This window comes from Notamacropus eugenii, chromosome 4 (genome assembly GCF_028372415.1).
Source record: "Notamacropus eugenii isolate mMacEug1 chromosome 4, mMacEug1.pri_v2, whole genome shotgun sequence".
NCBI classification, from domain to species: domain Eukaryota; kingdom Metazoa; phylum Chordata; class Mammalia; order Diprotodontia; family Macropodidae; genus Notamacropus; species Notamacropus eugenii.
Window position 1 is genome coordinate 177,860,606 of NC_092875.1, and position 24,444 is coordinate 177,885,049.

Genomic DNA, 24,444 nt, shown 5'->3' on the forward strand with positions numbered 1-24,444 from the left:
TAAAATCTTATATGATTGAAGCATGACTTACATCAAAATATGAGTAATCCTGGAAACGACTTCAATTTTATGACAACCAATAATGTTCCTAGAGGCTCCGATTACCTATGCCTAGTTGAAAACTCATGAATTTTGGCATTAGGGATTTTGAATTTATACCAATACCTTTGCAATGTTTGATTCCATTATTTCCTCCAGCTGTTGCTTCCACTGAGCTTCCTCAAGTTTCCAGTTGTAATTTTGCTCCTTACTCTTTGCAATTTGCTGCTGAAGTTTTGCATTCTCATTTTTCATCTCATTGATCTGCTGCTGTAACTTGGCATTCTTAGCCCTTTCATTTTCAGAACTTGACTGCAAAACTTTAACTTGAGGAAACTTTTTGCCAAGACTGGACTTCAACTCCTGCCTTTCCTGCATCTTGACCTCCTCATGTCTCTGGAATTCTACTTGGAGTAACTCCCTACTGGAAGTTGCTTTCTCCAGTTCTCCTTTGAGTCTTTGTAATCTCTCAATTTCTTCTTTCTTGTCTAAGGTTTTGTCCATTTCCAAACAATAATTTATGGATTTATTCTTTAGCTCTAATTCATTCCTATGCTTCTCTTGAAGAAAAACATAATCTTTTTTTACCTTTTTAAGCTCTAATATTAAAGCATTCTTTTCAGACATAGATTCCTCAAGTTGTTTTTGTATTTCAGTTGAAACCTTCTGCAAATTCTTCAAGGAGTTTTCAATGTCATTTTTTTCTAGGATAACCATGTACTTGTCTTCAATAAGCTCTTCAACATTCTTCTTCAGTTTATTTATGATTTCAACTAATACTTGTTGTTTGGAAACTTTTCTTTGTAGCTCTTTGACATTATTCTCTAAATAGACGTTACTATGCTCCAGTTCTGTAATTTTACTTTGCTGCTTATGGTTATCTTGTTTTAAAGTGTTTATAACATCATTCAAATCTACATGCTCCTCCTCCTCCAGGGGCTGCAAACTTTCAAAACCATGTTTTGTATCTTGGGAAGTGAAGTCTTCTATAGACGCCTCACTCCAAGTGCTGGTGTCAGTGAAATAAGTTAGGAAATTCTCATGGCGGTTTGGTGACTCTGTCTTTACTTCCTTTGGACAAATGGCTGACTTCTCAGGAGCTTCCCTAGCATTCTGGGATTCCCTTGGATTAACAAAAATCTATTTTTAATTGAGAAAGCAAGAGAGAAAGAGAGAGAAAATCACTATCTCCATCAATATCCTACTGCTCAAAATGGAGGGATTTTACCTGAAAGATCATTAGTTTTATGCATTAGTGCCCAGGTGTTTATCATTGCAATTTAATATGAAGAGTGTGCATTTAGCACTTACTCCTTCATCTCTAAGATCCAGAAGAGCCACATCACCTGAAGAGTAAAACCATCTCTTTCACAGGAGCACTGTTAACTGTTCACATCCCCATAACTTCTCAGGACATACAGCCTTTCAGACCCAATGCTACTTTCCTTGTCTTCAAATAAATGAAATTAATCTACTAACAACCATGAGAAAAGTTATCTTTTAAATGTGGAAGCATTAAAAAACTGCCAATTAAAATTATTGGATCCCTAAGTCAAGATGATATTGCTACTCTGAAATTATAATTATTAGAGTGTCACAGGATTTGAAGATCTTGAAAGACTGTAGATAGAACATAAAACATACAAATAAAAATAGCATATGCTGATGCAGGTAAAAAAAGAACTTGGAGATCTTTGTAAAATATCTATGAAGAAAAATAGTGCTCTATGACTATATGGGGCTTGGTGAGTCTATGCCCTTCATTTAACAAATGAGGAGACTGAGATATTAAGAGATAGTTAATTCTGAAGGGATTAGCACCAGCCCTAGGCAGACATATGCAAGAAGCTTTGTCTTATTCAGAATCTAACAAAAATCACCTTAAAAAAAAATTCACCATTGGGGAAAAAAATAGTTAAATCCAAGCTTTCCTTTGCCTGCCATTTGGTGAAAATGAAAGACTGCTCACACTTCTAACTTGAAGGCGATAGTTGTGATTTTCCCCATCTAACTGATGACGAAAAATGTTACTCATTCTGTTTTTTTGGTCACATCTATTTGACTGCATCAGATCTTGAACAAAGTCTTTGCTTTTGTCCAGAGGGCATGGCAGATGTAGAGTGCTGGTATCTCCTGAGTTCTTTGTGTGTTCAACATATTGCTTAGCATCAATCTGTTGGGATGGATGGAGAGATTAGGAATTTTCATGGAAAAAAAAAACAACAAAAAAGCTATTTTGTCTGGCATCTAGGTAGCCATAGGGTAACATATAAATCTATTATTTTCTTTAAAGATATTGGTTTAATTAAAGCAATTTAATTTCTCCCTGTGAAATGCTACATATTATAAATTTCACTGTCAGCTCTAGGAAGATAGATTTTTCCTCTTCTCTTTCTTTTCCAGATACCCTGAGACATCAATAAATAGTAACTAACTAATAATGATGATGTTGTCCCTACATTGAATCTTGATTTTGGTGGCATTATGCCATCCAGTTGGAGGTTAAGGTATCCATTCTAAATGTTCAGATTTTAGAAGGGCCATTTCACTTTACACAAATATATTCTACCCTCCAGAGTCATCCTCTTTTTAATGTCTTAAGGTGTTAAGATATTATTGGGCCGCTAACTTGGTCCAATTTAATCAAAGTACCAATTTCTACTGCATAGTACCATATACAACTATGTAAACTAAAATGGCAACATAGAACTAAGACTGAAAAGAAACTAAACTGAGTCTGAAACAAATGAATCTGTGGACAAAAAATAAGCTTGATAAAAGCAAAAAATACTATCCATAACACCAGTAGGAATATTCACTGTCATCACTATGACATAGAAAGGGGTGGTGAACATCTGGGATTTGTTAGAAGAAAGAGTTCCATGGAGGAAGAGAGTATCTGAGTCTGTATTTAAGACATTTTTTTTTACTGTTCCTATAATTATAATGACATAATACTACTTGTAGTATTGTAGTGTACCTATACATAAAAACAAACAATAACTATTATAGTAATTCATGGCTTTTATTTTCTACATCATTAATCTTATCACCTTGGCTTTGTGAATAGCACTCTGGTCACACCCTTCTTTAAGAAGTGATTCCTCCACCTCTGTGCACACGTTTTTCTCATATGAGAAGTTCGAGGTCTTCATGAGGTTTATGGAGGTGTCCTTAAAAATGCTGTCAAACAATGACTCTTCTGTTATTGGGAGAGGCAATGCAAATTCATCGTAGACCTTCAGAAGTGGACTTTGGGGAGAGTTTGCCAGAGTTTCTTCAGTATATACATCTTTTTTGATAAAAAATGTCAACATGTCATTTTGCTCTGGATTTTTTTCCTTTTTTATGCTGCTTTGATCGGCAGAACCATAAAATTGGCTTTGTGATGCTGGTTGCCTTGTACAGGATAACTGCTCACCATCATTTTGAAGTGGTTCATTTTCATTATTTAGAGCTTCTGTCCGATGGAATTTGCAAACAGATTCAAATCCTCCTTGAGTGATAGTCTTGGTGTTGTTTGGAGATATTAGTACAGTCTGTAAATGGTCTTCAAGACTGTTATCTTATTGAAATGGGAAAAAAGAAGGAAAAAATCAGAATTATCTCATTTTATAGAAATAATTTTTTTAGAATAAGAAGTAATATCAGTAGTACTTCATTGTCATCGTTGTAATGCATGTTCACATACTGTTTCACAGTTTACAAAGTGCTTTCCTCACAACAATCCTATTGAGATTAGCAGGGCTAGGATTATCTTATGTTAACTCATAAAAAGGAATAAAATTTGTTAGGGGTTTGAGAGTTACTTGTATTATTATATGAGTATAAATATATACACTCATAACTATATATTATTACAAACAATCATATTATTTCAGCCAAATTAATGGACAATTTGTGTCATTCAATGGTTTTTTTAGTGCAGCTCAAAATGCCAAATTGATATGTCACAGGAGAGCTGGCCACATTGGATGATATTTCATTAGACACACAAAAAAAGTCCCATCCATGTTCTTTTTGTCACTTTGGAGTTCTGTTGCTCAAATAAGTGGACCAGTGGCTTTGGCTTACTAAATCGTTTTATGATACTGTCAACTGTACAGAGTTCATTCTAAGACAAACAAAATTAGGTATATGTGGCATGTTTATTTCTCTCAAAATGGGTGACATGCATGTATAATATTCATGGGAGTTTATCAGAAAATGAGCTCAAAGAAAGGCCAGTTGAAGGAGACTATATACCCTTAGAACAAGGAAGTATCTCCCTTTCTCCCTTCCTGATTCAGGATGCCCGTGTCAGTCACAATTATAGTTTCAAGAGGTTATATGAGAATGCCCCCAGGATGCGTGGGTTCTGTCATTCATTAACTATGAAATGTTATAACAAGGAGAGAAAGTCATAACAGGATAGCGTCCATAAAATATAAAGATAAGAAACATGTTGTTAATCAAGGTAGTGTCTGGTTCAAGGTGCCTGGTCCTTATCAGTCATAAACAGAAGAATTCACCCAGCCAACTTCATCTGGTTGTGTGGATGCTGACATAACAAGGAGCATTTTGGGTTCAATCAGAGGGCATGCAAAGGATTATGGTATGTTAATTGAGTGGGCCAAAGTGTCTTTCTCCTGATTGATCAATCCAGGTTGGCTTTTTTCAGGTGATGGAGGGCTCAAACCGGTTCACAATACAATGAATTTGTAAACCACACTGATTATTGAACTTTCAGGAAAATAGATTAGGGAGTACAAAGGATTTGAGAATATGATTCTTAGTGGCTGCCCCCACTGAATTCCCTGCTTGCTGCACTGTACCAAGATGCTGAGTTTGGCGACTGGATAAACTAATGAGGGCCCAGGGAAAAGCATGTATGGTTCCCAACCTCAGGATTACTTGACCTGCTAAAAGGTGGTTTCCTCAAGTCTGGGTGGTCTCAGTTATTTTCCACCTAAAGACTCTGTAGAAAAGTTCATTTACCAGAAGTCTCAGAGTTCACTGTGTAGTTGATGACCAGGTGCAACTGATATTCTCTTCTTCCAGAGAACTTACTACTTCACCTGAGCAGCAGCCACTGTCAGTGCGGCCCAGGGAGAACAGGGATCACAAGCATTAGATCTGGCATGGGCTTTTGAGATTCCCCTGAGGTGTGTAGCTTAAAGGTATGATGTGTTTACTGCTTCTTACTTCCTGAAAGTAAGAGAGAATTCTTAAAGTAAGAGTGAGTCCCAATGTGGTCTGGATTTGTCTCCGCAGTTCTAATACTGTCACATAATTAGAAACATCAAAGGTAGCACTGTCAGCTATTGACACTGGATAACAAATGATTGCACTGGAATGTTCATGTTAAACTCTGATAGGAGAGATTTAAGAATCACATCTCTATCATCTATTAAGTTTTAGGCAGCTTCTATTTAATTGGGACTTTGGTGGCAAACTGCTAATTGCCAGTCAAAAATAGCAGGCAAAATCATCTTAAGAGAAAAGGCAGGGAAGTCAGATGCATACAAAGGCTCCAGCCCAGAACCCCTCCAGTTGGAGCCCCCAAGAAGGCAGAGAGTTTTCCATAGCAATTAGCTGAGAAAGTTGGTCCCAGAGCTGCCAGTAAGAATTAAGGAATACTAAAGATCAGATTTCCAGCAAGCATGGAGAATAAATGAAATTTTACATTAACCTGCAGAGAATTAGCTATGTTTGTGTTTCTGCCAGTACCAAGAAACAGTTATATATGAATGAAATAGAAGTCTGTCTTCCTTAAAGAGGGGAAAGTAACAGGGGTGAAAAAAAGATCTTTTCATTCTTCAGATTATCAGAGAGAACAAAGTCTTGATTGAAAGAATGGAAGAAGGGTTCACTAATTTCCAGGAAATGGTAACCAAGAAGAAAGCCAGTAATAAAAATCTATAGTCTTAAATATATCTAGACAAATGCACAATGTATGTAAATAGGGCAGCTAGGTGGTGAGGTGGATAAAGTGCTGGACCTGGATTCAGTTCAAATCTGGCCTCAGACATTTGCTGTGTGACCCTGAGCAAGTCACTTAACCCTGTTTGCTTCAGTTTTCTCAAGCTGGAGAAGGAAATGGCAACCCTCTCCAGCATCTTTGCCAAGAAAGTCCCAAATGAGGTCATGAAGTGTTGAACACAGCTGAACAACAACAACAACAAACACATAAATAGTGGAATAAATTTTCTTATACAAGGAGACAAATCTGACTTCATAGTATGATTGAGACAGTGGGATGTGATTCAAGCATTTATTAAGTACATACTATGTGCCAGGCTGGGGATGAAAAAAGTCAAAACAAAATAGTCCTTGCCCTCAAGGAAACATGAACTTTGATAAATGAGTACAAAATATATTCAAGGTAAATACAAAGTAATTTTGGGCAGGTGGTGAGGAGCAGAGCATGAACAATTTGGAATGAGGATGAGTCTACTACCTTGAGCTGCACCACAGAGGAAGCTCAGGCTTCTAAGAAATGGCAATGAGGAGGGAATATATTCCAGGCACAGGGGAGAGTTTATGCAAAGGTATAGAAATAGGAAGTGGAATGTAGAGAGAATGGCCAAATAGCCAGTTGTGTTGGAATGTGTAGTGTGTGAAGGACAGTGATTTGCAGTCAATCTGAAAGGGCAGGTTAGAGGCAAAAGAACTTTAGATTCCAAACAGAGGCATTTGTGTTTTATTCTGGGAGAAACTGGGAGTCACAGGAGCTCCCAGAGTAGTCGTGATGTAGTTGTACCTGGGCTTTGGCAGCTATGTGGAAGATGGATTAAAAAAGAAAGAGAATGGAGCCAAGGTATTCATCTAGAGGACAGGTGACAAGGGCTGGGCCATCTCCAGTCATCCTGATGAATATCTGATCACTGGACTCAGATGGCCACAGGAAGTTGGTGAACTTGCACAGCCCTCCCTCACTCAAAATAAAGTCAAGTGCAAGTCAAGTCATATTTCTCTGATGTCATGGTCTTCTTCAAAAATGAAGGATGAACACAGAAGTGACGAGGTCTTGAACTAGGGTGGTTATGATGTTAGTGAAGAGAAGGGGACAGACTGAAGGGATAGAGGTAGCATCAAAAAGGTTTAGCAACTGATCGGGCACAGAGTGAGGGAGAATGAACTATTCCATGGAATTTGTTGTTTAGTCATTTAGTTGTGTCAGATTCTTCATGATCCCTTGTGGGCTTTTCTTGGCAAAGATACTGGAGTGCTTTGCCATTTCCTTCTCCAGCTCATTTTTATGGATGAAGAAACTGAGGCTAATAGGGTTATGTGACTTGTCCTGGGTCACACAGCTAATGAGTGTGTGAGGTCACATTTGAACTCAGAAAGATGAGTCTTCCTGACTCCAGGCCCAGTGCTCTATCCACTGCCTATTACTGAGGAAGAGTATGCCATATAAAAAACAGAACAGATCAAGTAAGGGAAGAGTAGGGGAATTGAAAATTATGAAGATATGCTCAACTGAAGAAAACCAGGACTCAGAGAAAGGAAAGCATAATGTTTAGGTAAAGATCAATGGAAACAAATGTTGAAGAGATGTTATAGGAGTATATTATAGGTCACACACAAAGAACAAGAAAATGAAACATAATATGATAATAATGAGATACTTCAATCATACAGACATCTTTTGGAGTTCTCTATCAATGGCAGAGGAGCTGATAAATTTTTGAAATCCCATAATAATTTTTTTCTCCAAAAGTGAAGGAAGAGACAAGCGACAAGAACTAACAATTTGGACCTGATTGTAACCAACAAGGAAAATGACTGTTTTAGTAGAAGTGATGGAAACCTTGGGCAGGGTGTTGGGGGAGTGGAAGCAAGTGACCACTTCATTCTAGGGTTTGTGACAAGAGAGTGAAGCTGGACATTATCTGACATGCACTCCAGATTTCAAAGGATTAAGAGAAAGGAGAGGTAGGATCTAATGGTCCCAAATTATATATCCCAAGTCGTCCCAAGAGGAAGGGGGAAGTTTTTGAAAGATATGATTGCTTGAGACTATTAGTCATCTTTAAAAGCTCATGAAGAATGAAAGAGAGGGTATGACTGGAAAAGGGCAACTGTTCTGACTCCCAAAAAGGAAAAACTTGGAATCTACAAACTATAGGTTGGTGAGTTTGGTCTCAATTTCTGTAATAATTCTAGAATATGTTCTTAATGATTTTAAAAGGAAAACAATAATTAGTAAAAATAAAAAATAAAAACCTGGTATACCTTCATCAAAAAAAGGAGATGCTAGACTTAACTACATAACTTTTTGTGACAGTTGTTAGATGAAGGAAGTAGTCATGGTACGCCTAGACTTTAGTAAAGCATTTGACAAAGTCTCTCATGCTATTCTGGGGGGCACCATGGAGAAATATGGACAAGACAGAGCTACAGTAAGGTTTAATTATTAAGTTACTGAATGAATGGAATCAAAAGTCAATTTAGAAAAAGGTCGTTAATTCAGTGACTGGGGTCTGTCTTTGATCCTATGCTGTTTAACATTTATATCAATGAGTAAAAGACTTGGATGAACATATGATCTGCTTTTGAAATTTAGATTGTATAGATAGTTAGCAAATTTTAAACAACTTATTTGGATCCAAAAGTTGGGACCCCAAAGAATCATAATCTAAAAGGATTGGGACAGGAAAGAATAGTGGGCTAACTCTAGTAAGATCATTTTAATAGAGAGAAGTATAAAGCTTTACACTTGGATCCAACAAAGTACAAGGTGGGTGTGTGTAAGGAGGATTTTGTCATCCTTTTAAGAATTAGTTTCTCAGGATCCACAGCCATGGGAATGTCTAGTTTCCAGGTGTCAGATGATAACTCCCAGAATAGTTTCAAGGATTCTAGATTCTAGATTCAGAATCATAATGACAGACAGTCCTACTGAGGTTAAGGGGTCACACAATGTAATATTTACTATGCTTGCTCAGAATGACGATATTGCTAGTTAACCTGTGAGCTTAACGTTGGCAAGATGCCTTCTCTGTTGCCCTATAAAGCACATAGGCATTGGTCAGTGTGGGGGAAAAACCAAAAGAAACCACAGGGAACCCGTAGGGGAATCTGTGTATGTCTCAAAGGGCCCCCGCTGAGGCTTGAGGGGATTTTAGGAGTATGCACAAGCTGTGCCTGTCTCGAATGACCCCACTGAGATGTAGGGGTAATTACCCCTCTTCTCACTGGCCCCTGTGAGAAGGGTGATTAGGGAATGCTGTAGGAGTTGGTTCTCCCAGCAACTATTTGAGAAGACTAGGCTAAAATAAAGCTGATTATTAACCCTTCCAAAGCTGTCTGCCTGTCTGACCAGATCAAGAGTGAACCTTTTGGAGGCTGGAGACTGAAAACTCTAGTGCCTCCTGTGTGTTATCTGTGAAACAGTGGGAAAGGCATAGCTTGACAACAAGACATCTGAAAAAGATCTGAGGGTTTTAAGTGAACTGCAAGCTTAATATGAGTCTCTAGTGACTGGCACATGCTAAGTGCTTAATAAATGTTTATTGACTAAATAATGCCCAGCCAAAAAAGCTTATGTGAACACAGCCTACATTAAGATGCACAGCATCCATAACTAGGGAGGTGATGGTCTTACTGTACTCTGTCCAACTCAGATCACATGTGGACCACTGTCTCAAATTATGGTTGCCACATATGATGACGAATCTAGAGAAGAGAGAGCAGGATGGAGAGAGGTTTGTAGCCTAGTGGTATAAAAATCAGAAACAGGGGCCACCAACCGCATGCAAGGATCCCTGCTGGCACATGCTGACTTAGAAAACCACATGTTAACATTATCTATGTTTTATGTGTTTTGTTAAATATTTCCAAATTACATTTTAATCTCCCTGAGGCAGCACTTGGGAGTGCTGCAGGCTACAATGCAGGCCTTCATGACATTTATTCTCCAGAGGATGCCATTATTCCCCACCCACCTTCACTCCTAGACTTGCCATGTCCTCCAGAATCTTGTCATCATTGTTGTGTTTGTCCTATGTTCTCGAAGAGGACCAAGACATCAAGATGATGACATGACTTGCACTTGACTTTGTTCTGAGTGAGGGAGGGCTGTGCAGATTCACTTCTCCTCCAGAGCCATCTGGGTCCAGTGACCAGATATTCATCAGGATGACTGGAGATGGCCCAGGATGCAGTGGGAGAACCTTGTCCTTTTAGGCTGAGGCCTTTTCAGGTACTTCCTTAAAGTGAGGTAACACTCATTCAGTGAACAGGTCTTGCCTCTTTAATAAGTGAGTCAAGAGATGGCCCCTTTAGGGTTTATAATATAAAGATGAAAGACATATCCTTGGGCTCTTAAGGTGCTTATAGCCTAAATGGGAGGAGAGGGGAGATGAGAATATAATAAGAGAATCTTATCATCCTACAAGATGACATCTTTGAAACTCCAGTCTCTTCTGCCCCTAGGGCCCTCCGTCCTTCCAACTGAAGAGGGTGGAGGGTCGAAAGTGGAGATCTCCTCTCAGCTCCTCCATTCAAGGAGGGTGCCCTAGGCAGTCATCTCATCATTTACACTCCTCTGGACATCATTTTGCCCTTCATCATACCCTTCACCCTCCATTTTTCTGCTTTTTTAGCGTGTTGACGTCTACTTTTAGAGCATGGACTATCTTTTTGCCTTTCTTTGTATCCCCAGTGCTTAGCACAAGTGCCTAGCACATAGCAGGCACTTAATAAATATTCTGACTGACAGGGGTAGTGCTTGAATACTAGTTGAGGGAACTGGAAACTAAGAAGGAAAGATTCTAGGTACACAGGATAGTGTCCTTCAAGTATATAATAGGTGACCACATGGGAAAGAGATCTGCTTTATTTGTCTAGAACCTAGAGGAAAGAATGAAGAGTAATGAAAAGAAATTGTAGAGGTCCAGATTTTATACAAAAAAGAATTCCAACAATTACAGCTATCTACATTATAATGGATGGCCACTGGAAGGTTCCCCCTTATTAAGAGTTCTTCCAGCAAAGGTCTAATAACAAATTGGCAGGATGGTACAGAGGGAATTTTTGTTCATAGGAAGGTTAGGTTAGATGACTTCTGAGGTCCTTTCCAACTGTTTTATTTCTAACCCTGCCCCTCATGCCTCAACTTAATTAAACCTGTTTTTATAAACATAACCTTCGCACATTAAAGGCTTCCAGCATAACCGGAGGCCAGATCAATATTCATCCCTGAAGTTGCTTCATCCAAACCGACTCCTAGCCTTTTGCCTCACACACACATACACATAGATGTTCTAACTCCAGAATATTCCCTTTTCAAGCTGGTTCAGTCTTCTGTTACTGGAAGATCCACATATAAGTCTTGATTCTCAAGCCAACACCTTGATTATATCCCTACACTGACATGTGCCATAATAAATGAAAATCTGTGGATGAGACCACATGAAAACACTATGTAATCCATAAGGCCCTACACAAATATAAAGAATTACAATTATTACAGCCAACTTATATTATGATGTGACTAGCACCCAAAGAGTGATAAATGATAAAATAGTGAAGAAAAATAAAAATGGAATAATTTCACTTGCTTATATAAAAAAGTAGAGGAAATGTTTTATTAAATCTATTAATGTCCTTTAAAACACTTAAAATACCACATTTGTGAGCTGTCTCAGGGTAAGGTACATCAGAGTTTTTCTGCTCTTTATATCATTACTGAAGATATACCTACCATATTTTAAGTTGTCTAGTGTGATGTAATCATCTTTGTAAACTGTGTGCGTGGGTTCTTTTTCCCTGTGTACTTTGCTTATTTCATCTTATAAGCACAAAAAAACAGGAATAAAGATTCTTCCAAAAAAAAAACAAAACCAAAAAACCACCACCACCAAAATAACCAAAACCAACCAAACAAAAAAACACTATCATCACCATCACACCCTGAAAATACTTATAGTTTTTTCTGTTTTCAGCGTGTGGGAGATTAGAGTGAGTTATCTCTACAGGAGAGTGGGTCATCCAGGCCATAGCCATAAGATGACATATTTTAGCTCCCTTTTAATAGATTCTATGTATGTTGTGACATTAAATGGAAAAACCCAATGCCAAAAACATTGATATACTATTATATTAGTTCTGCAGGTCAAATCATGTGCCCATGAACACAGAGATATAGCAATGAGAACCTACATAATGCTATGAGGAAAAACTCCACTGAACTGAGAGCTAGAAGGCCTGAGTTCAAATTCCACCTTTGCTATTTATTAGGCATGTGACTTTGGGCAAAACACTTAAGCCAGTTTTCTCTTCTGAGGTATATTAATTAAGGCAGTAATAATAGTTGTAGTACCTACTTCACAGGGTTGCTCTGAGTAAAATGCTATGAAAACTACAAAGTGCTACATAAAAGAGAGAGAAAGACTATTCTAAAGTAAAACCTGATTTTACAGCATTGAAACTTGTGATAATTAATACAAGTACTGGACTCTTGTTTTTTTGTATTCTTTCATGAAGAAAGCAAATTAATAGCATAAGTATGACTAAAGAAGAGATGTAAAGTATTTAAGAGAGAAAACTCTTTGGGATACCCTAATATATTTTAAAAAAACAACAATTCATTTATTAAAATTGACATGCTGGCTATATATCAGAACTTAGTTCATTAAAGAAGTCTATTATGGACCTGTAATAGGTAATATAGCTTTAGTCTAGTTTTAGTTAACTGTTCTGTCATTTTCCAGTTCTGTCCAACTCTTCGTGATCCCTTGTAGGGTTTTCTTGGCAGATACTGGAATGCTTTGCCATTTCCTTTTCCAGCTCATTTTATAGATGAGGAAACTGAGACAAACAGGGTTAAGTGATTTGCCCAGTGTCACACAGCTAGTAAGTATCTGAGGCCAGATTTGAACTCTGGAAGATGAGTCTTTCTGTCTCCAGGCCCTGAATTCTATCCACGATGCCACCTAACTACTCCACACAATAACAATAGTCTTACTCTGGTGCTAGTTAACTGCACATAAACTCCCATTTTTTTTAAGATCTACAATTTAGGTCTCATGCTAATTTAGAACAGTGTTCCTCCTAATAAGACCAAATCAGTAATATCTTACCATGTCTAGTTTTACAAAACATAGCAAGCATAACACATGTTCAGCACTGACTTGTAAAAGGTCTGTTTTACATATATTATTTGTAAATCTTTTTCTCAAGGTTTTCTTCTTTCAATTAAAATCTACATTTTTGTTCTTTTGGCCACTAAGCTCATCACACTTGAATAAGGATTCCTGATTTTATCGGTGTAGGTGTCCCTCCAACGAGGCAGACTACATTTCCAAAATTTTGTAGATCATTTTTGAGAGTTGCTATGGACCCAAAATTGATCACTCCACACTCAACCTTGTGATAGGGCTCTCCAATCTTAGTTAGCCTGGTCCTCGGGCAACAAGCCATACATAATATCCACTAATGGGCCTAGAAGCCTTCCTAGTTAGGGACTGTCAGAGCTTGCATTCTGCTGGCAGGGCTCACATGAGCTACTGTAGACAAAGTGCTTTATAGTCCTAAAGGGTTATATAAGTGTCAGCTGTTGTTAATAGTCTTCAAGACCTCAGCATAACCTCCATACTAGGAAGAGATACTAGACTGGACCGCATTTGATGTGACTCTGGGTTTTCAAGGCTTTGCTACCAGGGCACAAGTTCCTCATAATGAAAAATCACTGAATTATGAAGTCCAGGAGACCCCCTCTAGCCTGGAAAAGGGCCTTTAAATTCAAGTCTAGTCCACAAGGGTCTTTGAATGTGACCCTTCTGCTGGACAACCAGACATGTTCTGAATAACATTTATGAAGCTATTTTGACGTTAAAATAAATTTTTTTGAATGAGAAAACTCAAATTAGAAACTAGGAATTTCCTCAAGGATAGAAATGAAATCATTTACACTTATTTCTATATTAATTATGGTTTAGACTGGATAATTTATTATTTATTTAGCTCTTGTCTCTTCCAACTTTTAAGATACTATACTCTAAATAAACATTGAACTCATCGATGAACACACTGGTGATGATTCAGCACTGAAACAGAGTGCTGGGCGTAGATTCAGGATACAGCTGGCGGGAAATCTTGACTCCACACATTGAAAGCTGTGATCACTGATTCTCAGTTTCCTCATCTGTAAAATGCATATACTACTATCTGTAGTACCTATTTCACAAGATTATTGTGAAGAACAAGTGAGTTAATGTTTGTGAAATTATGGGTAAGCCTTAAAGTCCTACATTAATGTCAGCTATTATTATTGTAATACCTCTTCTGCCACTAACTAGCTGTGTGAACATGGACAAATCACTTAATCTGACACACAGACTTATCCCTGCATTCCCTTTCTTTTCTTCTATTATGTCTTTGAGGATGATTTCATATGGAAAACAGCTGTAGGTACAGTATGAATTTGCATCCACCAGAATTCATGAGTGATGGACACCTGAATTAAGTCTAAAGTTATAGAACTGCTTTCCAAATACAAATGAGAATCTGAGTGGGTTAAATCTTCAGAAAGAGTGTGGATGTTAGTGTCATCTGCTTCTGATGGAATTTCTAGTTGTTCATTAGCAGTATCCTCTTCAAAATATTCAGACTCTGTAGATAATGACCAATGTTTTTGATTGCCATCGTTTCTAAGTGTTGAATGATGAAAGGCCCCTAAAGTAACATGATATAATATTTTAATGACAACTAGCATTAGCATATACCAAATATAGTGGAAAGAAGCTAATCTTCTCATTTTCCCTACACATTAAGAAAGGAGCAAATGGCACATTTTTTTGGGTACATCATTTAGATAAAGTAGCTGACAAAACTAAACACTATTTCTAAAAGAATCAGTTTCTCTCTTTACATAAATATGTATATGTATATGGCACAGTAATCACATATGGTGATAAAATTTGTTTGGACACAACCTTCAATAAATAAGACTATAGGCATAGCAATTAGTCAAGTGGCTCCTAAAAGCCTTGGGGGCCTTGGAAGTTGAAGGCAAGCCAAAAGACCAGACCAGACACGGTAGAGGTCTCTATTTGTTCTGCTACTTCAACAAAAGACACTTACAGAATCTTATCAGAGACATCTGAGCCTCCATAAAATATCAACTCTGGCTAGTTCCATTTAGACACCTCAAACTGAGTGTGTCCAAAACCAAATTGCCATTTCTCCCCTAAAAATGGCACTTATCCCTTCCAACTTCCCTGTCTTTGTCAATGACAATACCATTTTCCCAGTCACCTGGGCTTGAAAACTTAAAAGATAATGTTGACTCATTCCTCTTTTCCATTACACATATCTGCTATTTGTTGTTTACTTGTTTTAATCATATCCAACTATTTGTGACCCCATTTGGTGGTTTTCATGGTTTGCCATTTCCTTCTCCAGCTCATTTTACAGATGAGGAAACTGAGGCAAAACAGGGTTAAGTGACTTGCCGAGGGTCACAAAGCTAGTAAGTATCTGAGGCCAGATATAAACTCTGGAAGATGAGTATTCCTGACTCCAAGCCTGGCACTCTTATCCCCTGCACCACCTAGCACACATTCATTCAGTCACAAATTCCTGTTAGCTGGTCTTTAAAAACAGCAATTCTTTTGAAATAGGTCCTTTATTTATCCTTCTTTAGACTCCCTTTCAACCCCCTAGATTCTAATCATCATATGCCCAGATTACTACAACACATTACTCTAATTTAGGTTTCCCTCCCATCCCAATCTATCCCACACACCATTTTCACACTTGTCATTGTATTCTAAGAGGGGCAGACTAGGCCTATGGGGGCAGTCCTCGGAGCAACAGCAGATATTCTTGACCTATTTCCAGCCCATCTTGAGGAACTTTAGGAAGCTACTTCTACCAGGATAGGCCAGTTTACCCCCATCATACTTAAATATTACTTAGTAGGTGGTATTATTATTTCCTACTAAAAAACTGACAGTGGCTTCTGATTTCCTACCATGGTACCATATATCTCCCTGGCCTGGTTTTTTAGCCCTCCCAGATGGTCAACTTGACTTCTCATTATGCTCCAACACAAATTTCTGCTCTTTACAAAAGAGCTTCCTCAGTGTTCTAATAACAGAATATGTCTTGGTCATCCTTGCCTCCAGGACTTGCTTAGCTCATGCCATAGGATATCCTTGAAAAGTCTCTTCTTTTTCATATACCCTTTCCTTAAGGCCCATTTCAAATTCTTTCTCCTTTATGAAGGCTTTCCTGGCTATTTACTTCTTCCTTATGTCTTCTACCTCTGCAGTTCTATAATGTGTATGCTCTGTGGCACACAATCCAAAGATTAATTATATAGACTATTTTATGCTGGTCAGAGTCAAAGTTATAAAGTATCCAAGTGGCCATCAAGTTCAATCTATGAATGAAAATAACTTTTAATAAATGAAAGCATTTATATGGTACTTTACATTTTGCAAAACTCTTTACAAATCTTTCCCCACAATATTTTATTTTTTTTATTCTCACAATAACCCTAGGAGGGAGGTGCTATTATTATTCCAATTTTATAGATGAAGAAACTGAGGTAGATAAAAGTGAAATGATTTGTTCAGGATCATACAACTAGTAAATGCCGGAGGCTAGATTTGAATTCTAGTCTTCCTGACTCCAGGTCCAGCTTTCTATCCAAAAACAAACACCCCACTCATTGTGCTATATTTGACAAGTGGTCATCTAACCTTTTGGGGCAGGTATCATTTCGAGGGAGCCCGTTCTACTCAAGGATACCTGTAGTTTTTCCTGTCATTGAACCTAGAGCTATCTCTGTGAAATTACATGCCCTCCCACCCCCATGCACCCCACCTTGGTCCTGCCTTTGACAGTCAAACAGAATACAGCAAACCTCTTCTCTGTGAGGCAGCCCTTCCTTCAAAGACAGTGGCTGATGCAGAGTGCCTAACACTTGATAAATTAATGAAGGAACACATGATTGATAAATAGAAGCCCCTGCCCTCAGGGGTTGATAGTCTGATGGGGCAGTTAATGCATGGAGAAGGACAAAAGCAAGGGCGTGTGTTTTGGTCTGAGAAATCAGAGGACTGATGACAGAATCACTACTGACAAGCCCATTCCTGCAGCAATAACAGTATCCATTGATCTTACCCGCGCTTTTCCATCAATCAATCATTAATCTATTATTGCTAGGCACTGTGCTAAGTAAGCACTTTTGCTCCTATCCAGCTTCAGCGAGGGCCTTGCCCAGCATCTTTAATCCTTCACTGTGCAGGTTTTTTTATCTGCTCTAATCATGTTGATTTCCCAATTCTAAAACAAACAAAAAACCTTGACCCTTCTCCCCCATCCAATCTCTCTTCCTTTTCACAATTTTAAAAATGTTTTCTGAATCTGCCTCTTCCACTTCCCTATCCCTTCTTTCTATGTGGTTCAAAGTCTAACCTCTACTAAATCTGCTCTCTCAAAATTCACCAAATAATCACCAAGTCAAACAAACAGCTTTTATCTTCATCATGTCACTTTCTGCAGGGCTTGTTACTGCTGCCTTCTTCTCCCTTGATTTCACCAGACTCCACATTCTCTTCATTTCTTCTCCTCCTTCTTTAACTGCTCCTTCTTTTGCTCATCACCCTCTTCCTGACCCTTTACTGTGGATGTTCTCAAAGGTTGTCTTTGACACTTCTTTTCCCTTACACTCTCTCCCCATAACTTTATCACAAATGAATCCCAAATCTAAATCTTAATCCTTGACCTTTCTTCCTAGGATTAGTCTTATTATTTACCAGGACACCTTCATCAAGAAACCTACCAATACCTCAAACACAACATGTCCCAAACAGAATTTTTTATTTTCTCTAAAAACTATTTCTCCTCTGACTTCACTCTCCCCTATATTTAAAAACTTTAATTTTGAATGCTAGTTCATTAATTTTCCCTTCCTCCTCATCTTATATATCTAATACTTGTCAAGTCCTTTGCAATCTCTCTCACATCATGTTTCCTCTCTTTTCATCTTAGTACAGGTCTCCTCATTTTTCTGCCTTGTCTATTGCAAAAGATTCCTAACTGGTCTCCTACTTTCATTTTCCATCCAGTTAGTCTTTTAATTAAAAAGATATTTATTAAGTACTTACTTCAATATCATTCTAAGAACTGGCTCATTCCATGGTGCCTACAAACAGGTTTTCCCCATTTTTAAAAAAACAACAGCCCTCACATGATCCTTCCTACCATTCCCTCTTTATCTTTTCTCCTTTATATAAACTTCAAAAAAAAATCTACACAAACCACCTTCACTTATTCTCTTCTCTATCACTCTTTAACCCTTGATAATTTGGCTTTCAACTTTGATGCTCAACTGAAACCACTCTCCAAAATTACCAATGAATTAATTACCATTTTTTCTGTTTATATTACATTTTATTTATTGATTTTTCAGTAACATTTTAATTTAGTATTTTACTTTTTCCCATTACATGCAAAAGCAATCCTCAACATTTGTTTTTAAAACTCCAAATTCTCTCCTCTCCTCCCTCACCAATCCCCCAGTGAGAAGTCAAGCAATTTGATATAGATTATACATGTGCACTCATGCAAAACATATCCATAATAGTCATGTTGTGAAAAAAAAAAAAAACAGACAAAAAAACCTCAAGAAAAATAAAGTAAAAAAGTATGCTTCGATGTGTATTCAGACACCATCAGTTCTTTCTCTGGGGATGGATAGCATTTTTCATCATAAGTCTTTCAGAGTTGTCTTGGATTGTTGCTAAGTGAGTACCTGAAAAGGCCTTAACCTAAAAGACCAAGGTCTCCCCTTGCATCCTGGGACATCTCCAGTCATCCTGATAATATCTGGTCACTGGATCCAGATGGCTCTGAAGGATAAGTGAGGCTGGTGACCTGCACAGCCTTCCCTCACTCAAAATAAATCAAGTGCAAGTCATGTCATCATTTCTCTGATGTCATGGTCTTCTTCAAAAACGAAGGACGAACACAACAACAACACAAGGATTGTTACATCGCTAAGAACAGCTAAGACACTCACAGCTGATCATCTTACAATATTGCTGTTACTTTGTATATAGTACATTTCACTTTGCATCAGCTTATACAAGTTTTTCTGAGGGTAGTCTGTACATCATTTCTTATAGTACAATAGTGTTCCATTATTATCATGTACCACAACTTGTTCAGCCATTTCCCAATTGATGGACATTCCCTCAATTTCTAATTCTTGGCTCCCAGAAAAGAGCTTCTACAAATATTTTTGTACATTTAGGTCCTTTATGGCTTTACAGCACTTGCGGCATAGTTCCAAAAATTGTTCTACAGAATGGTTGAATTAGTTCACAACTCCACCAACACTGCATTAATGTCTTGTTTTTCCCATAACCCCTCCAACATTTGCCATTTTTTTCTTTTCTGTCCTATTAGACAATCTAATAGGTATGAGGTAGTACCTCAGAATTGTTTTAATTTGCATTTCTCCAACCAATAGCAAGTTAAGAGTACTTTTCATATGGCTAGATAGCTTTGATGACTTCATCTGAAAACTGATCATATCTTTTGATCATTTATCAATTGGGGAATGGCTCCCATTTTTATAAATTTGACTCAGTTCTCTATGTTTGAGAAATGAGGCCTTTATCAGAGAAACTTGCTTCAAATTTTTTTTTTTAGTTACTATTGCTAACTGTATTTCCCTCCATCCTATTCCTCCTCCCATTTATTCTGTTCTCTTTTCACCCTTAAAAGACTATCCCATTCTCCCAATCCACTCTCCCTTCTATCACCTCCCTACCCCCTTCTCTTATTCCCTTCCCTTCCTACTTTCCTGTAGGATAAGATAGATTTCTATATCCAATTGAATGTGTATGTTATTTCCTTTGAGCTAATTCTGATTCAGTCACTCCCACACACACACTGCTCCTGGTGTGCTATATAGCTTGCACTGGACTGCACTACTCTCTCACCTTGATGTAACAGACCTTTCCTGCTGACCTTCCAAATTGTAACAGGCTGGAAATTTGTTTCACTCCATCTTTTTGTGGGTTCTGTTGCTCTAGAATTTACTTAGAGTAATTAAAAAAAGATACTTGGAGGGGTTTGGGGGAGCTCAGGTGAGTCCCTGCATTTACTCTGCCATCTTGGCTCTGCTCCGTGCCTTCCCCCCGCCCCTGTGCCCCCGCAACAATCTCTTAATTTCCAAATTCAGTGCTTTTTCTCACTCCTCATCCTCTGCAGCATTTGGCATTGCTGATCACCCTTTCCTCTTCCATACTTTCACGTCTGTGGGTGTTAAATTGTTTTTTCTAAAAAGATAATTCTGGGACTTATTACTTCCCAATAAAAATTATTTAATAGCAAAGCTAGCAAGTTGCCGTTAAATCAGATCAACTAATCCCTCTGTAATTAGTGACAATTTGACAGGTTTACAGAGCTTAGCTTTATAGCTGAAAGAAAGGAACTATATTCATGAGGCGCATTCACAGGTTCTACAGAGAAGTAGGCAGATTTGTAGTATTTGGCTACTGGGCCTATCAATTTAATAGGGTGGAATAACTGCTAGATTCAATATTTCATTAGTTTGGAATTCATGACCATCATTATGTGAATTTTTTCCAGTACCGTTTCAGTGATCTCTTAAGGATTTCTGCTGTGGTTCTATGTAGCTTACTGAAAAAGAACTAAATTACTAACAAGAACTTGTGGTGAGATGAGGGGATACCACCACTCTCTAGTTGTCTGCAAAGGGGTCTTGACCTTTAGTAAAGAGTCTTGTAATATCTAAGATTAATTCTATGATTATTTTATTTCACTTCCATAAAGATATATTTCCTATTGTAACTTATCTACTATTAAATCTTATAAAATATTTATTCACTAAATCTATAAGTAATTTAGGCTTAAGGGAACATTTCTGCTAGCTTAACTCTTCCTAAGTAAAGGAAGCACAATCCTTCAGACAAACTAAGATAAATCAAAGTAATCAATGTTAACTGATTCAGAGGTCATCCTTTTCATGGGTTTTTGTGGTATTGATTTCTCTTAATTCTTTTCCTCCCTGTATGATCACCCCTTCTCATTTTCTTCTGCTTGATCATAATCCATCTTCTCTCATTACCTAATTCTGTGTATAACAGAAAGCTTACTCCTGTCCCCTTTTTTCTTTTATCCTCTCTTTACATGCCATACATATGACTTGACTTCATCAGTAACCAGGGCATTAATTCTCATCTCTATGCAAATAACTCTCAAATCTATTTATCCAGTTCTAATTTCTTCCTCTACTTGTCTTATATCAACAGCTCCTTATCAAACTTTTCAAATTGTATGTCTCACAAGCATCTTAAAATCACCATGTCCAAAACAAAACTCCTTTTCTCCAAAAGCCACTCCTCTTCTGAACTTCCTTATTTCTCTTGAGGGTATCACCACCCTTTTACTCACACCCAGGTCTGCAAGATCACTTGACTCCTTACGGTACCAAATCCCCCATATCCATTAGCTTGCCCTCTATGTGTCTTGCTCTGGTCACTTTACTCACACCATTACCTTCCTCTATTCATCTCATTACCTCTTGAATCCTGACAGTTTTCCTGTACCTTGGGTCCCTTCTCTCTTTCAAACTCACCCTCCACTCTGCTGCCAGAGTGGTATTCCTTAAGCACAGGTCTGATGCTCTCACAGTTTCAATAAATGAGCTCCAGTTACTCCCTATCACCTCTGATAGGAATTGCTTTGTCTAGTATTTAAAGCCCTTCATAGTCTGGCTCCACCACCCCCTTTGCTGGCCTCATTACACATAACACCCCTTTTATGTACTCTGTGGCTCAGCCAAACTATCCTTCTTGGTGGTCCTCACACAGGAAATCCCGCCTTCTCTCTACTTACACTATTTCTCATACCCATGAATGCCAATGACAACAATAACCATAATAGGTGCCAGCATTCCTAAAGCACATTAAAGTTTTCAAAGCACTGTGTATTTAACTCATCAGAACACCCTCCTCACTTTGACCTCCTGGGCATCTCTTGAGCAAATGCAAGGAGGCAGAAATGGGGATGACAAATTTGGGGAACAGTCTAGTTAGATCAAACATCAAGTACACAAAAGGGAGTAATGTGGAATAGGATGGAAAGGTGGATTGAAGTCAGATTTAGGAGGCTTCTGTCAGGATCCCCATACCAAGACCACCCCTCTCTTTTTCCTATTAGGAGACATCCTGTTTCCCAGAGCTAAGGCCCAGCAAACAAGCTGGGCCTTGAGCTTGGCATAACAATAATCCTTTGTGCTCACCCTCTGGATGAACTCAGCCACAGTAAAATCCCAGAGTTGTTTCATACCAGCACCAGGTAGTCTGAGCTCAGAAAAGCCCCTGAAGTACCCATGTTCTATTCATGAAGTCCTGCTATGAGTCAGACTTATCTTATTATTGCTGTCAGGGCTGAAGCTCATTGAGTAGCCACTAGAATATGCAATGAGATTTGAACACACTAAAGCTTGTCTCCTAATAGAGGAGACATGTCTAGTTTCTTTCCTCCAGCAGAATAAAGAAAGCTTTTTGCTTATAAACACTGTTAGCTCTTTGGTTTTATTTTGTTTTGTTTTTAGAATTAACTGTGGTTTTGATAACCTGTGTGAGTTCACTGATTTTTTTAGTTAAAAGAGCTTAACTTGGAGAGCTGCTGTGGCTGGTTGGTCAGGGTTGACAGTTATTGTCGGAAGTGGGATCAGAAAGGGCTAATTCCTCCTGCCCTACCCCCAGGGTGACTTGAAGTACAGAATTTACAGGAGCCCTTTGAGCTCCATTGGATTTTCACTTCTGGCAGTGTGTAATTTTTGGTCAAGTTCCCATTCCCTTGAAGGATTGAAAATCTGGTGGTCACAACTGAAGGGATGATTTGTTCAGTCTCTTCTTGGGGAGGTCTTTTGGTTTCTTGAATCAGTTAACCTTTGTTTTTGTTTCCCTTTGGTTATAATATGGGAAACCTGGTAACTAAGAGTGAACTGCTGAGAAATACTACAGCTGCAGGGCATACGGCATTTAGTCCATGATACAGACAGTAATTGGTATCATTTGACATCGTTGGCCAACTTGGGGTTTCTTTGATTGGATTTTAACAAATGGCTACTCAAAACCACCAAATAAGAAGCCTTTTGTAACTTCGATTCCCTTAAGAAAAGCTTAGATAGAATATCCTGTCTATATGTTTGTCTTATCATTTTGTTTGTGTCTTTGTAAAACATAGCAAAATCTTTGTCTGTTTCGTGTGGTTCATATATTATGTTACCTTGAAAGATTTAAAATGTAGCCAGCCAGAAAAACTGCTAAGGGTTGTAGCCAAAGAGTTTAGAACACTGGGAAAGATGAATGAACTTTCTTACTTGAAGCAACTGTTCCAGTTAAGTACGACTGACTCGCACTTTAGGTTTTCCAAGGAAGATTAGGTTATAAGAAAAAAAAGAGAAAAAGAAAAAGAGAAAACTGCAAAACACTTTTTCTGTCATTTCAACTTTGGCCTTGTTGGAATTAGAGAAATAGAATTAAATAGTCAAAGTTTGTAGAAATGCTAAAAACATTTTAGCAGATTAAGGAGTTTAGAGATGAATCATTTCAAGATTACAGGGAGAACTGGGATTTTGGGTAATTCCAGGAACTCACTCCCTTCTAAAATATTTCAGTAAGTTGTGGGGTACCACTTTGTAGAATTTAAGAAAAAAGAATTAAATTTTGTGTTTTTAAAATAAAATGGCATGTAGGTAATTCCCTCCTCTTCCCCTCATGCCCCCAAGATTAAGATGGATAGCCTCATTGTTACAGGGTAATGAAGGAAGGCAGTTAGTTTAGAAGTAATTCCAGAGTGAGGAAAGAAAAAAATAGGTAAACAGTTTGCACTTTATAGCAAACTCTTGTTAACCTTTCCTTGACCACGAAAAAAGAAAAGATTGTTTAAACCAAAGATCTCTTGTGACTCCCCCAGTTCAGAAACCCTTTCCATCTCCTTGTTAATCCTTGTCATCTCACATTCCTACCTCCCTCTCATCAGGTTCCCAAATAAAGATACTGAAAGAAAAAAATGCTGGAAAAATGTAGGGAAACTTCAATTATGTTCCAGTTGTAGAAATTTACTAGCTGTGTAATCTTAAGCAAGTTATCTTTGTTTGCCCCAGTTTCCTGATCTGTAAAGAGAAAAATAAAAATGTTCCCCACCTTCCAGGATGGTTATGAGGATTGAAATAATATGACGATTGTAACACAGTGACTAGCATGTGCTGAGCACTATGTTATTATTACTGAACTGAATGCAACTGCTGCATAACTGAACTCTAAAGCAGGTTTAAAATGTCAAAGGTGATAAGATGAATGATTTTTATATATGATAATATCAAAAGGCAATTAAGTGAACTGATGACATCTGAAGATT

General features: G+C 37.9%; 1 protein-coding gene across 8 annotated transcripts in view; it reads right to left on the minus strand.

Moving 5' to 3' along the window:
* The window catches only part of CAGE1 (cancer antigen 1), a 92,762-nt gene that overhangs the window by 60,935 nt on the left and 7,383 nt on the right, over positions 1–24,444 (minus strand). For 6 of the 8 annotated variants that reach the window (XM_072603754.1, XM_072603753.1, XM_072603751.1 and 3 more), the window contains exons 2-4: positions 3,093–3,604; positions 2,009–2,212; positions 166–1,179 (exon numbers count right to left, since the gene is read on the minus strand). In XM_072603754.1, the coding sequence (XP_072459855.1) occupies positions 166–1,179; positions 2,009–2,212; positions 3,093–3,604 (1,730 nt within the window). The remainder of the gene's footprint in view (positions 1–165; positions 1,180–2,008; positions 2,213–3,092; positions 3,605–24,444) is intronic. The other 2 variants (XM_072603755.1, XM_072603756.1) reach the window with 1 other exon arrangement.